Source organism: Lactuca saligna, chromosome 1, assembly GCF_052625555.1.
Source record: "Lactuca saligna cultivar CGN05327 chromosome 1, ASM5262555v1, whole genome shotgun sequence".
Lineage (NCBI taxonomy): Eukaryota > Viridiplantae > Streptophyta > Magnoliopsida > Asterales > Asteraceae > Lactuca > Lactuca saligna.
The window spans coordinates 32,551,540-32,565,940 of NC_136417.1; the positions used below are offsets into that span (position 1 = coordinate 32,551,540).

Consider the following 14,401-nt stretch of genomic DNA (forward strand, 5'->3'; position numbering starts at 1 on the left):
GAACAACCAAATTCACTAACGTCGGGTTTGGAAGGTTCTAGAGTGGTTTGCACCATGAATGAACATTGAAGATTCATCATCTCTTCTTCATGATCTTTCTCTGTTTCTTCTCTCTCATCATCCTTGATCTGAGCAAGATGTGCATTTTCTGGTCCTGAAATATTTAGGGCCTGAATTTGATCTTCCCAGCTAAATGATTGGGCCACCATTGCCAAGTTAGAAGTTTGATTGCTTGAAGACGATCCTTTGTTAACATAGGTCACCGGTACCATGGTTCGATTAGAATTCTCTCTTTGATCTGGCTTTGGACATTCCCTTGCAAAATGCCCAGGCTCATGACAATTGTAACATCGCAGTTTTCCTTTATTAAATCCCACTTTCTTGTCAGAATTTACACTCCAATTGTTCTTTCCTGTTTTCTTGGAGAACTGCTTTGCCCTGAAAATCGCCATGGCCATTTGCCATGTAATGTCCATCTCTTCCACATCCTCCGGATGGATATGGTCTAGGTCAGCAAATGAGAGTTGTGGGTACAGTTCTCCGGCCACAAACGCATTGTAGCAGTTTACTAAACTAGTGGCGAGAGCCATATTGTCTTCCTTTTCGTTTGAGCATGAAGCTTGAGTACTGATTCCATGAGATTGAACTGAAGCAGTTGTGGATGAACCAACACTAGAACCAACATTACGGGTTAAGTTTTGGGATTGAGGGACTTGAATTTGTTGCATTTGAGGTACAACGTATGATATGGGCTGATGAGTTACATGGGGTTGAACTTGAGGAACTTGAGCTTGAGGAGCTTGATGAGTAGTGAAGCTTGAGAAAGTGGTGTTATTGTTGTTTTGAATTCCAAGATTAGCTGTGGAGTATGAATTGACATGGTTAATCTCTCTCTGTTTATCATCAAGATCACAAGCCTTGATGATTGCCATTGTTTCAGCCAAACTCAATCAGTTCAAGTCTTTAGTCTTTTTAATCACTGAGACATTCATATCCTAGGATTTTGGCAGAGAATTTAGCAGCTTTTTGTTAATCTCCGATCTTGTAACCATCACACCAGCAGAGCTCATTTCTATGGTGAGTGTGATAAACCTTTGCAGTTGATTTTCAAGTGTTTCTCCTAGGACATAGTTAACCATATTGAACTTCTGGTGCATCATGTCTTGGCGACTTTGTTTCATGTCTTCATTGCCTTGATAGATTTCTATCAGTGCTTCCCACAAAGCCTTTGCTGATGTATACTCACATAATCCTTGAGCAATTTTCAGAGATAATGCAATGGTAAGTGTAGCAAGTGCCTTTTCTTGTTCCTCGACTCTTTCAAAATCATCGTCAGTGTAGTTTTCAACTTGTTTGTCAGTTATGGTGCTATCTTCCAATGTTGTTGTGATACGGATCAGACCTCTCAAAATACTTCTCCAAATTTTAAAATCCTTCATCTTGATATATTTTTCAATTCGATATTTCCATTCAAGAAATCCTTCTGCTAACAACAATCGGGGAATTCGAGTAGTGGTGCCCATAATAGCATCCAAAGCATGATGAGCAGACATACTTTGAGATTCCATGTTTTAGAAACTAGCAAAACTTTGTTAATTTGAGATGAATGTAACCGCACACACTAACAGCACACACTGACCATACACACACTGGCCGCACACCTGACTGCACACTCTAACCGCACACCTGGCCGCACACAGTAACTGCACACCTTCAAAAATCTTCAACCGCACACCTTCAAATTCTCAACCGCACACCTTCAAACTCCAACAATACACACAAGAATACCAGTTTTTGAATGATTTCTGATTTCAAACTTGTTAAAACCAGTGATTAGCAGCAGTTTCTTGATCAAAGAGTATAAATGCACTTCAAAAACAGCAAAATTTCTCAACCGCACACTCTAAAATGCTTCAATTTGATACAAAATTGGCTCTGATACCAATTGTAAGTCCCAAATCTGATGGATTCAAATTAGTAATCAATGAAATATCAGCAATCAAGTAGACTGTAGAGTGTAGAAGGGGTAGAAGAAGAATAACATCAAGCATGCACACATCTATTACTCATAAATGTCAGGTACACCTTGAAACACAAACATACAAACGTCACCCCACTGACACAGACACAACCCTTTTATACTACCCATAGCCGCACACTAGTGTGCGGCCGCACACACGTGTGTAGTCGCACACACGTGTGTAGTTGCACACACACACACAAACTTATCTACCATATACCACCACACCATACACTATCAACCTACCAAGATCTATACAAAAGAATGCCTAACCCAAACCACAAAAGTATAACCTTTCAGGTTGCCTGGCCGATCACCCGCTTACTTTTCTGATTTTCTTCTTTTATGGCCTCATACTAGGCTTCTTTGATAATCTCCAAGACTGGAGTCATCATGGTAATCCTCAAGCACACATCTCAAATCGGGGCACTCTCCGCTCTCCGGCTCAAGGCATCGTCCACTACATTGGTCTTGCCCGGGTGATACAAGATCGCACAATCATAGTCTTTCACCACATCCAACCACCTCCTTTGCCTCATATTCAGGTTAGGTTGATCGATAATATATCTCGGGCTCTTATGGTCTGTGTAGATGGTACACCGAAAACCATAGAGTTAGTGGTTCCAAATCTTGAGTGAAAAAACCACCGCACCCAACTCCAAATCATGTGTAGGATACTTTGCTTTGAAAGGCTTCAGCTGTCTCGAAGTGTACGCTATCACATGCCCCTTCAACATCAACACAACACCTAGTCCTACAATAGATGCGTCACAGTAGACTATGAAGTCCTCAACTCCCTTAGGGAGGGAAAGTACCGACGCCTCACACAATCTTTGGCTAAGAGTCTCAAATGATGCCTGCTGCTCAGGCACCTACTAAGAGCAACTTCTTTCTTTGCCAACTTAGTGAGAGGAACAACAATCTTGGAGAACTCTATAATGAATCTCCGATAATAACCCGCAAATCGATAAAGCTTCGAATCTCAGATGGAGATCTCGACACTTCCCACTGCATCAGCGCCTCTATCTTGGTTGGGTCGACCAAAATACCATTCTGATTGATGAGGTGTCCAAAACACTGAACCTTGCGCAACCAAAAGTTACACTTAGAGAAATTGACGTAGAGTCTCTCCAATCTCAAACCCCAAGAACCTCACGTAACTACTCCTCATGATGTTCCCTAGTCTTCGAATAGACCAGAATATCATTGATGAAAACGATCACCGATCGATCCAACATAGGCCTGAACACCCGGTTCATGAGATCCATGAATGTCGTCGGTGCATTGGTGAGCCCAAATGGCATCACCACAAACTTGTAATTCCCGTAGCAACTTCGTAAGGTCGTCTTCCGAATATCCTCCTCTCACACCCCCATCTAATGATAATCGGACCTCAAATTGATATTGGAAAACCAAGATGCCCCCAAAAGCTGGTAAAAAAATCAACCGTCAACTTGTTCAACTCCCTGTAATCAATGCACATCCGGTGTGAACCATCCTTCTTTCTAAAAAAAGGATCGGTGCTCCCCATAGAGAAATTATCGGTCGAATAAACCCTTTTTCTAACAGCCCCAACAACTGCGAGGATAACTTTTGCATTTCAGGAGGTGAAAGATGGTACAGTGCCTTGGTGATTGGCTATGCACCCGGGATCAGATCAGTCTAGAACTCCACTTACCTCTCAGGAGGCATACTCGGTAACTCCTTGGGCAAAACATCGGGATTAGAAATGGAGATCGATCCCTTCTTCTCAACCCGAGTATCCACTAAATATGCCAGATAACCCATATACCTATGCTGTAAACTCTGTCTTGCCCATGCGGTAGAACAAAAAGTTGATCCCGATGTAGTACCCTCGATGTAGTAGTCAGAACTCACCCACAAGGGTCTTAAACTATCACCAACTGACGCTCACAGTCAATTAAATCGCCAAAACTGGCTCAACCAATCCATTCCCACGATCACACAAACATTTCCCATCGCGATAGGGATGAGATCTATCGGATAACCAACACTAAAAATCTCCAATACACAACCCCGGTAAACAGTAGTAGCACATATTGGATGCTCATTAGGTATTGAGACTCTTAAGGGTCTACTTAAGGTCTATCGCATAATACTAAAACCGCAACAAAATGATGATGACACAAACGAACGACTCGCACCCGAGTCAAATAACACAAGATTAGGTACATAATTTACAAGAAAAGTACCTACACAACCGACAGTATACGCAACATAAATATAAAGAACACATTCCAGCCATGATGTCTGGAGCTGTACGGGCCTCCTCTGCTAACAACTGAAATGCCCTCCCTCGAGCCCTCAGTGCCTCGACCTTCCCCAGTTGGCCATCAGTGATACACAAGTTCGTCGGGGTCGTAGTATGAACCGCCTAGATCCAAGTTGAAGACAATCTGCCCTCACATGACCCATCTGGTTCCAGCTGAAACAAACTCGATATCCCTTGGGGAAATCCCTAGCCAAATGCCCCTCCTTTCCACACAGGTAGTAAGCTGATCCGGATTCTGGCCTCCAACTCTTTGGTGAGCGGGCTTGGGTCGCTTAGTCAGCGGCTGCGACTGTACTGACATCCTATCTCTCCCCTTGGTCTCCTCTCCTCTCTAGTTTGGGTCTCCAGCTCAATCTCTCACTTCTTGGCATTAGTCTGCAGCTCAACCAATGTACAATACGCGGTGTTCACCACAAACTCACGGATATACCTCCTTAGAGTACTCAAATACCAACTCACATGGGTCTACTCCATGGACACCGGCTCAGTGCAAAATCAAGCCCTCCCATGAATCATCCTAGTGATCTCAGTCACCGTCTCTGTCTTCTGCTTAAGACATTGGAACTCCTAGTCCAACCTTTTCCGCTAAACAATTGGTACAAACTCATCCCTGAGCATCTCATCAAACCTCACCCAAGTCACCGCAATATGCTCTGAGAAAGTGTAATCAGCCATCACAAACTCCACTAGTCCTTCGCTCCCAAGCGAAGCAGGTTCAGCGCGAAGCGATCCATCAAATTCTCTGGACAAGAGCAAGTATAAAAACATCCCTCAACATCAGAGATCTATCTGTAACACCCCCCTCTGGCACGTATCACAATATTATCCGCTTTGGGCCACTCGGCACGAGGACTTCCCAAATGTAACACCCCCCCTCTGCGGTCTCACAACAACAACAGTTGCAGTGGCTGCGGCAGCAGCAACATAGTGCTTGTTAAAAGTCTCAAACAACATGGTCTTGATAAACCCAAACATCTCCAGAATAGCCTCTTTGATTGTTGTGGCCACCTCCGCGACAACAACCCTATGGATATCACCATTGCTAGCACTCGGCCTCTCGGAGTCGCTGGAACCTGAACCTCGGGTAACCACCATACTGAAACACATAAGAAAATTATCATAAATCATGCTAAAGCGCATATACCGACACTCACACCCCTACAATCCCTTTAGTTCCTTGAGGTTACTCCTCGAGCCACGTACGAATCAAGTGCTTCCAGTAGTATGGGCACGATACTACTTTCCACACCAATGCTTACTTGTCTTGAGTTGTCCCCTTAAGACCCCCAGAACTTTTCCACCTTAAGTCAGTTATGGACTCGCTCTTCCGGTTCCTTGGAACCACAACTAAGCATCTAGACATTGAATCTAGACTGCTCCCAACACTGCACCACTTCACAAGATCACCATTATCCTCGCTATTAACTTCGCATATACCAAATGTACATAATACGAGACTCAATAGACATTCAAATAAATGATCCTACGTCAAATCCATAACCAAACAAGGAAGATGAAGAAAGGCCAAATCAGGCACTCTAAGGCTATAAAATGATAACTATGTACAACTATGTAGCATACACTAAGAAAAAAGTAAAGGCAGATTCAATCTCATAAGAATGAACTCCTAGGATAAGGCATCACAAATCAGGCAACATTATCACACTATTCCTGCAAGATTCGTTAGCATATCACTAACTAGCATGCAACTCTCTCTCTCTCTCTCTCTCTCTCTATATATATATATATATATATATATATATATATATATATATATATATATACACTCTGCACTACTTATGTATAATATGAGGTATTTTGGGAATCTACCGCTCGAGCGTTGGTTGATTGTACACACTACTTCTCTGGATTTTTCTCTTGTAAAAGTCTTCATTTCTTTGTTATGTTCTTAAAAAAATTTCGATCCTTAGTTTGAGTTTGGAATCACCCAAAGGTTCATCCAAATCTCTTAAACCAAGGCTTTGATACCAAATTGAAACACCTCAACTTTAGCCCCAAAATTTTCATTTTTAATTTACTAAAATCAAGGTTTCACAACACAAGTTATCAAATACATAATTATCCACAACAACTGGTATCACAAATTATCAAAGTTCATAAACTGTCCTAGTAGTAAATCTCCCAGCGAGTGCGTACAATCATATCTTTGCCTTCCCACGGTCCTAAATAGTACCTACCACATATAAATCAAAAAGCTGTAAGCACAAAGCTTAGTGAGTTCCCCAAGATACCACACACAATGCAACATAATTAAACAAGTATGGGTTATCAGCAACCCTAGGGATTATCAGCAGTTCCAGTGGGCTACCAGCATTCCCTATGGGTAATCAGCAACCCTAGAGACTTAGTAGTAGCCTCAGTGACACATAAGCAACATAACATATAACTAACCGCTATACCCAACCGGTGATCACAGATACAACTATTCTACCACACATGTAAGAATAACTGAGGAGACTCACCTGATACGGATGACAAGTAAATCTCATACCCAAACTGTCATACCAAGACTCCGCCTAATCAACAAAATAATTAAACCTAATTAATAATTAAGATCCAAAACTCAACATGCTAGTACAAATCCCATAACTAATATTCTAAGGGCAAAAAGACTATTTTTCCCTTCACATGGTCCAAAACCCTAAATCTTGTCCAAAGGTCAAAAGTCAATGAAGTCAACTACCCAGCGTGTATGCTGGGTGTACTCTTCTTTATGTGGGGCGTACAATGGAACTAGCATCCATCGGGGGTGGAATCGTTTATACGGAGCATAGCCATGAGAACGCCCTACGTACTCTGTCTGCCTCTACTTTTAATAACTTAGTGTCTTAATCCCCTAAGAAAACAAACCTACCTCATATCTGACTATTCTAATATTTCTTAAACCATAAAGTCGTTGGCTTTAAGCCTTTGCATGGCTAGGAAGGACCCAATGTAGCAATCTTTAACTTCTAACACACTCTAAGCTACTTTACTCATGCATGGACCAAAGGAAATGATCAAGCAACTATTTTTATGTATCTAAAGGTTCTTAAATGCATGAAAGGGAAGCCACAATTCCTTGGAGTGCTCCAAACTCATAAAAGTCTAATCTTGGCGACAAAAGTTCATAAAGCTTCAACCATGAAGATCTAATGAAAGGCTTGCCATGGTATAGACTTTATACCTCAAAATGATGCACAAAGAGGAAAAGTTTCTGGGCCTACAAACTTGGTGGCACCCACTCCTTCTTCCACTAAAACACCAAGAACACTCAAAAAGCATGCAAAGAGCCACTCGAGCAACTCAACTCGAAATTAGGGTTTAGGGAGGGTTCGTGGCTAATAAGGATGATAAAATGTGGACATCATGTTCTTTAAATTGGGGGGAAAACCCTTAAAATTAGGGTTTGAAACCTAGGTTAGTACGTCCGGCGTACCACAAGTATGCCCAACATACTAGATGGTCACCCGCGATTTCTCATGTTGCATGAGTACGCTGTGTGTACTCTTATGTACGCCCTGCATATGACCACTTTTCAAGCATTTTTCTCTAAGGGACCAAATATGCCAATTTTAATAAAGATTCAAGAAATAATAAAAGTACATGATATTGGGATGTTACACTCCCAGAATATGGCAAGCAGATTCCTATACCATGGATACTGAGTAGTGCCAAAAATATGAAGTGAAACCTTTTCCCAAGTATTTAGAATATGATTTTATTATAGGAAAATGAATAGAAATCGGTCGTCATAGCAGCCGATCTATACAATCATACATGTTGTCAGGAAATTCTGGGGTGCCCGACCTACCCATGTCAAACCATTATGGGGTGCTGACTACCCCTGTCAAGCCATTCTGGGGTGCTGACTACCCATGTCAGGCCATTCTGGGGTGCCTACCTACCCTCCGGTCTATCTCACCCGGTCACGGGGACTATTTCACCCCTTACTACTATCACATAACAACCTATCATAACATGATGTCAGACATATCTGGGGTGTCCGACCTACCCTTCAGTCCTAACAACTGATCGGGGGACTATTCCCCTTCTACTACCACTATCATATAAAACATAGCATACTGGCACATAGAACATATCAAGTAATAGCAAACCATATGATTATCACAAAGACAATCATCTCAACTGCAACCAACTACTAGTGGGTCGGCCTTGGTGCCTTAGACCTACTTCTACTGGAAGGTAACTCATCTCGAAGTCGTGTAGTGTTTGCGCTGATCTCAGTGTAGAAATCGAATTTCCTTAACTCCTCAATCCTTACAAAACGATCTTTCTCGATTACTATGCATACTAATAAACCTTACACGATCAACCCAAACCCAAGTCAAAGTCAAAGTCAACCTCCAGTTGACTCGACTCGCCGAGTTGGCCCGCCAACTCATCGAGCCCCTATACCATCATCTGCCCGCAACTCGAATCTACTCGTCGGGTCTAGCAAGAACTCGACGAGTTCTTCTTCAATCATAGCATTGGGACAATCTTCAACTGACTCGCCGAGTTCTTCCTTGAACTCGTCGAGTCCAACTTCCTCCTATGAGCTTATCCAGTCTGTGACTCGCCGAGTTGTATGAACAACGTCGAGTTCGTCTTCATGAGTTGGGAGATTACCTTGGACTCGTCGAGTTTGTTCATACACTCGACGAGTCCCATGATTCCAAGGTCTAGAATCTCGTCAAACTTTATTGAGTCCTTCTCTAGACTTAACCAGACCCCCAAAACAACAAAGGTTGGGGAACCACTATCCGACTCGCCGAGTCCTAAGAAAAACTCACCGAGTCCACTAAGTTCCATGTCCATAAACTCAATTTCTGTTAATTTTTTCCCATCCAAAGGGTAGATCTGACCTCCTAGGGTTGATATAACACATAAAGCCATGAACTTTACGTCCATGCATGGGTATTTAAGCTCAAAAGGACCAAAAATGAGACCCAAAATATGCATGGGGCTCTCATGGCCATAAAGTTGGCACCTTTATGCCATGAGAACCCTCCAAAGATGAAGATCTGAAGCCATAACTCTATATTACACTCCACAACCCGAAATGGCTTAGAAATGCCTTAAAGATACCAAAATCCAAGCTCCAAAGTTGATCTAACAAGTAAGAAGTCAAGGTAGGAGCTTTTTACCTCAAACAAGCTGGAAATGCACCTTACTTTCTAGATCTACTGACTTCCTGTTGAATCTCCAAGCTTCCTTCTTCTTCTTCCACTTCAAACACACACGAAAAGGGCACTAAAAGCTTAAGAACACACAATAATGGTGAAAGGTTTCAATCTAGGACTTCTCTGAGTTGGGAGAGTGATGGAAGCTGGTTTGGGGCGAGATAGAGTGATTAAATAGGGTGCAAACCCAAAACATTAGGGTTTTGTCCAGACAACCCCTACTCGCCGAGTCGGCCTTCCGATTCGTTGAGCAGGTCACTTAAACTCTCGATGAAAGACAAGTCTACTCGACGAGTTGGGCCTCCAACTCGTCAAGTCCAGGGTAAAACATGAAGTTCTTTTGAATTAAATACATACCATGAATTGAGTGTTACAATCCTTTACCTTTCGTAGATAAAATGCTCAAATGTCTTTTTGGTCATATTTTCTATTATTTCTTATATGGTTTTTCAAGTTACTTCCAAATCCCGATAGATCCAAGAGACCAACGGAAGGCTATTTTCACATGTCCTTTTGGGACATTTGCTTATCATTGGATGCCTTTTAGGTTATGCAACGCCCCTTCCACTTTGTAAAGATGCATGATCACTATTTTTCATGATATGGAGGAAAATTTCATGAAAGTTTCATGGCGATTTTTTAGTCTTTGGTTCCTCTTCTAATACTTGTTTGACTAACCTTGACTTGATGCTTGCTAAGTGTGAAGAGACCAACTTGGTCTTGAATTGAGAAAAGTGTCACTTTATGGTAAAGGAGGGGATAGTGTTAGGTCGCACGGTTCCCAAAGATAATAGAGGTGGATCAAGCAAAAATCAACACTCTTGCTAATTTGCCACCTCCAACAAACATAAAGGGGGTGAAAAGTTTTTTAGGTCCTGTGGGATTTTACCACGTATTTGTAAAAGAGTTTCCAAAAATAAAAGTACCTTTAACTCAACTACTTTTAAAAGATGCTTATTTTGATTTTTCTAGTGATTGTTTGAAAGCTTTTGAAACTTTAAAAGAAAATTTGACCACAGCTCCAATCATGGTTGCCCCGAATTAGAACATACACTTCGAGCTTATTTGGCGGCCAATCACCTCTCAAGATTAGAGAACCCAAAGCTTGATGAATTGAAAGAGGAAGAGATCGATGATAACTTTCCCAACGAGTACTTGATGGTAATAGCGGGAGAAGATCCTTGGTCCGCAGACATTATGAACTATCTTGCAAGCAACTACATTCCAAAAGGGCTATCACATCATCAAAAGAAGAAGCTCTTTTCTGACATCAAATATTATTTTGGGACGAGCTTTATTTATTCTGGATTTATGTCGATGGAATTATAAAAAGATGCATCTTTGGGAGAGAGGCGAATGACATGTTACAACATTGTCATAGTAGACCAACTGGAGGAAATTATGGAGCCTAATACACTGCAAAAAAAGGTTTTCAATGCAGGATTCTTTTGGCCAACAATCTTCAAGGATGTAACTATCCTAGTCAAGGAGTGCGATTCATACCAACGTTTAGGTAATATTTCCTCTCGTGATGATATGCCCCAAAAATAGCATACAAGTTTGTGAAGTGTTTGACATTTGGGGAATCGATTTCATGGGTCCATTTTTGGAATCTCGAGGTAACAAATACATTCTTGTAATGGTTGATTACGTGTGTAAGTGGGCGGAAGCGCAAGATTTACCCACTAATGATGCACGTGTCGTCATGAAATTTTTAAGAAAATTATTTACTCGCTTCGGTATGCCTAGAGCTTTAATTAGTGATCAGGGTAACCACTTTTGGAATGATCAACCAGCAAAGGTGTTACAACACCTTATCATCCTTAAACAAGTGGACAAATCGTAGTCACAAATACAAAATTAAAAATATTTCTTGAAAGATCAGTTGGTAATAACAAAATGGAATGGTCCAAAAAGCTTGATGATGCATTGTACGCATATCGTACCACCTTTAAAACTCCAATTGGTACTACACATTATAGGATAATTTTTCGTAAAAAAAATCATCTTCCAGTCGAAATCGAACACAAGGCATATTAGGCTTTCAAGACCTGTAATTTTGAATTATCCGAATTGCGTACTAACCAGTTGATGTAGATGAATGCATTGGATGAGTTAACAAACGAACCCTACTGTAACTCTTTGATTTATAAAGACAAAACCAAGAGTTAACATGATTCAAGGTTGCGAAGGAATAAGGAATTCGAACTAGGTCAAAAGGTCCTACTTTTCAATTCAAGAATGAATCTTTTTCCGGGAAAATTGAAGACACATTGGTATAGCCCATTTGTGGTGAAGGAAGTATTAACGCATGGAGCTATTGAGCTAATAAAGGATGATGGAATGAATTTTAAATTCAATGGGCATCGAGTCAAGAACTATGAATAAGGAACACCAAAAGAGGACAAAGAATGAGAGAACGTGATCTCGGAGGCTGGCAGCTGTTACAACGTAGAGCGGGAAGGAGTTCAGCTCAACACTCCTAAAAAAGAATCGGTTACGGAAGGCAACCCACGGTTTGAGTTTTCTTTTCTTTTCTTTTTGGTTTTTAACTTTTGTTTTGTTCCTTTTTCGTTTGTTTTAAAAGGTTTTTCACTAGTCCTACATTGTCCACTCCTTGTTCCTGTGAGGGCACGTAACAAACTAAATGTGGGGTGTTGTATTTTGTGTTTAAAAAATAAAACATTTTTTTTTTGGAACTCAGTAGCCACGACGTTGAGGAGCTGTTCCCAAACTGTGGGCCCATTTTAAACTCAATAAAATTGTTTTAAAACCCTAGTTATCCTCATTTTACCCTTTTTACCAAAACTTTTCTCCCACGTCGTTTTTGCTATCTTTCATGAGGATTCTTCGATTTTGCTCCGATTTTATATGACTTTCTTTGTTTTACGATCATCAAGATATGTAATTTATACTCTTAGGTAGTCGATAATGCCTATTATTTACTTACTATGTTTTGATTTTTCCAATTTAGTCGATTTTTCAGCGTTTTTGGAAATTAGGGTTTGAGTCGATCAATTTTAGGCATTTGGCATGAATTTTGTTCTGTTTTTTCTGCCTAAAAGTATTAAACAATAGCCTATACAAAACCCATGTGATTAGAATAAGTATTGACATCATAAATTGGTTCGATTTATCACCGATTTTTCTCACTGTTCTTTAGCCATGACGTGGCCTTGCGTAGTCACGGCATGGGTGTTAGGCAGTGACTAAAATTTTTCATTTTTTTTTTCTATTTTGTGGATTGTTTTTGTTTGCTTTGGTTATTTGTTATTGTAGGGCATGGGACCATGAAGACCACCATCCTAGCAAAGAAACCCACACGAACAAGTGGGATTTGTTTGATACGAATTTCCCGAGGTTGTTGAAACAGCAGTACTCTTGGAATGGAAACACAAGGTTAAATGGTTGAGAACCAAGGAAATTGTTTTCTCACTAGTTTTAATATGGGAATAGATAAATGATATGGGACTAGGGGTAACAATGGATCCCTATCTAGTGAACATTTTTATTTAAGATGGGTATGGGTTACATCTATTGGATGGAGATGTGATTGTTTTTTTTTTTTTTTTAATCTTTACAAGTAGATCCTTTGATCAAAATAAAACTAGATTATGTTCGTTGCTAATCTTGTGTTTTTGAAACATTTTGTGAATAAAATCCCAACAAATGGGGAAGGTCATAAGGAGGAGGGAGTGAGAGAGTGAGACTGCGAGATTGTGGAGGATATTGACCTAAACACACTGTCATTTCCTATTATAAAGCAACTTAATCCATAGTTTTCTTTTATATTTAATTTTAGATTTGGTTCTATCAAATTATTTAAATAATTAAAAAACTTGCATATTAATAAACATGTCATTTTCGAGTTGAAATTTTTAATCCTAACATTACGCTTAATTTTTATGTCATATTGTATCAACTCGTTTAATTAATCAGGTTGAAAATTCTTATATAAACATATTTATTTCATGTCGGATTAGTGTGTCAGATTAATTTTTCCATCTCCATAGTTTAAAAGGCCATGAAATCCCTAAAGTGTTATGAATTAACAAAATTTTCCTTAGTTAAATCCACCCCTTCCATTCAAATCTTCCACTTTCTAACTCGTTTTTTCAATGTACCTATAGTCCAAAATTCTATTTAGGTTTCAAGTTGCTGCTCTAAACCTATACGAGATGGTCAGTATAACCGCTACAATGGACTCTGCCCCTTGACTCTACAAGGATGTGTAACCTCCTTAAACTCTAGCATTTGTTGTGTTTTTAATCAAAATTGACATTATACAAGTGTGTACTATGTAACCATCTAAGCAACACATACACCAAATGAATTTTTTTGTTTGTTTTCCTAAATACTAAATAATTTTGCAGTTTTCGTTTAACTAAGCCTTACGCGTCTAGAATACATTTTTTTTATGTTGGTACGAAGTTGTTAGAAGTTTGTGTTAAACGTTTTTTTGTTGGTGGTTAAATTAAATGCATTTTCATATTTAAAACCATTTTATTTCTTTAAGGGAACTACATGTGAACCTTTTTGGACAAGTCTACTTTGATGAATCACGCTTTCATATAAGGTTGAATTTATGTGTAGTTTTTTTATTTTTTATTTTTTATTTTTTTTAAGTTCAAAGTCGTTTTATAGCCTCTATAAATATTTATTCATTATTTGTCTCAACTAATGTGCACTTATCGTTGTTATATGCAATCACCACAAGGACCATCCCGACCCATAATTTTATTAGTGTTATTTCGATTAAATAAATATCAAAATCTAATTCTCAGCTTCATAGTTAAACATATTGTTGATTATTCGTTTAAATGATTTGTATTTATAAACTTGTTATTAAATGGATTGACGGGATCCAAAATCCAATGAAGCGCTCATTCTCATGTAATTGTT

At 39.7% G+C, this 14,401-nt stretch overlaps 1 protein-coding gene across 1 annotated transcript; it reads right to left on the reverse strand.

Annotated features, from left to right (window-relative positions):
- Positions 1-995: 995 nt before the first annotated feature.
- On the reverse strand, positions 996-1,568 carry LOC145004561 (uncharacterized). The gene has a single exon (XM_078963499.1). It carries the CDS (start codon positions 1,566-1,568, stop codon positions 996-998), a length of 573 nt encoding a protein of 190 aa, XP_078819625.1.
- Positions 1,569-14,401: the final 12,833 nt, after the last annotated feature.

Excerpts from the sequence above, each read along its gene's own strand:
- LOC145004561 (XM_078963499.1), bottom strand. The coding sequence starts at position 1,568 with ATGGAATCTCAAAGTATGTCTGCTCATCATGCTTTGGATGCTATTATG.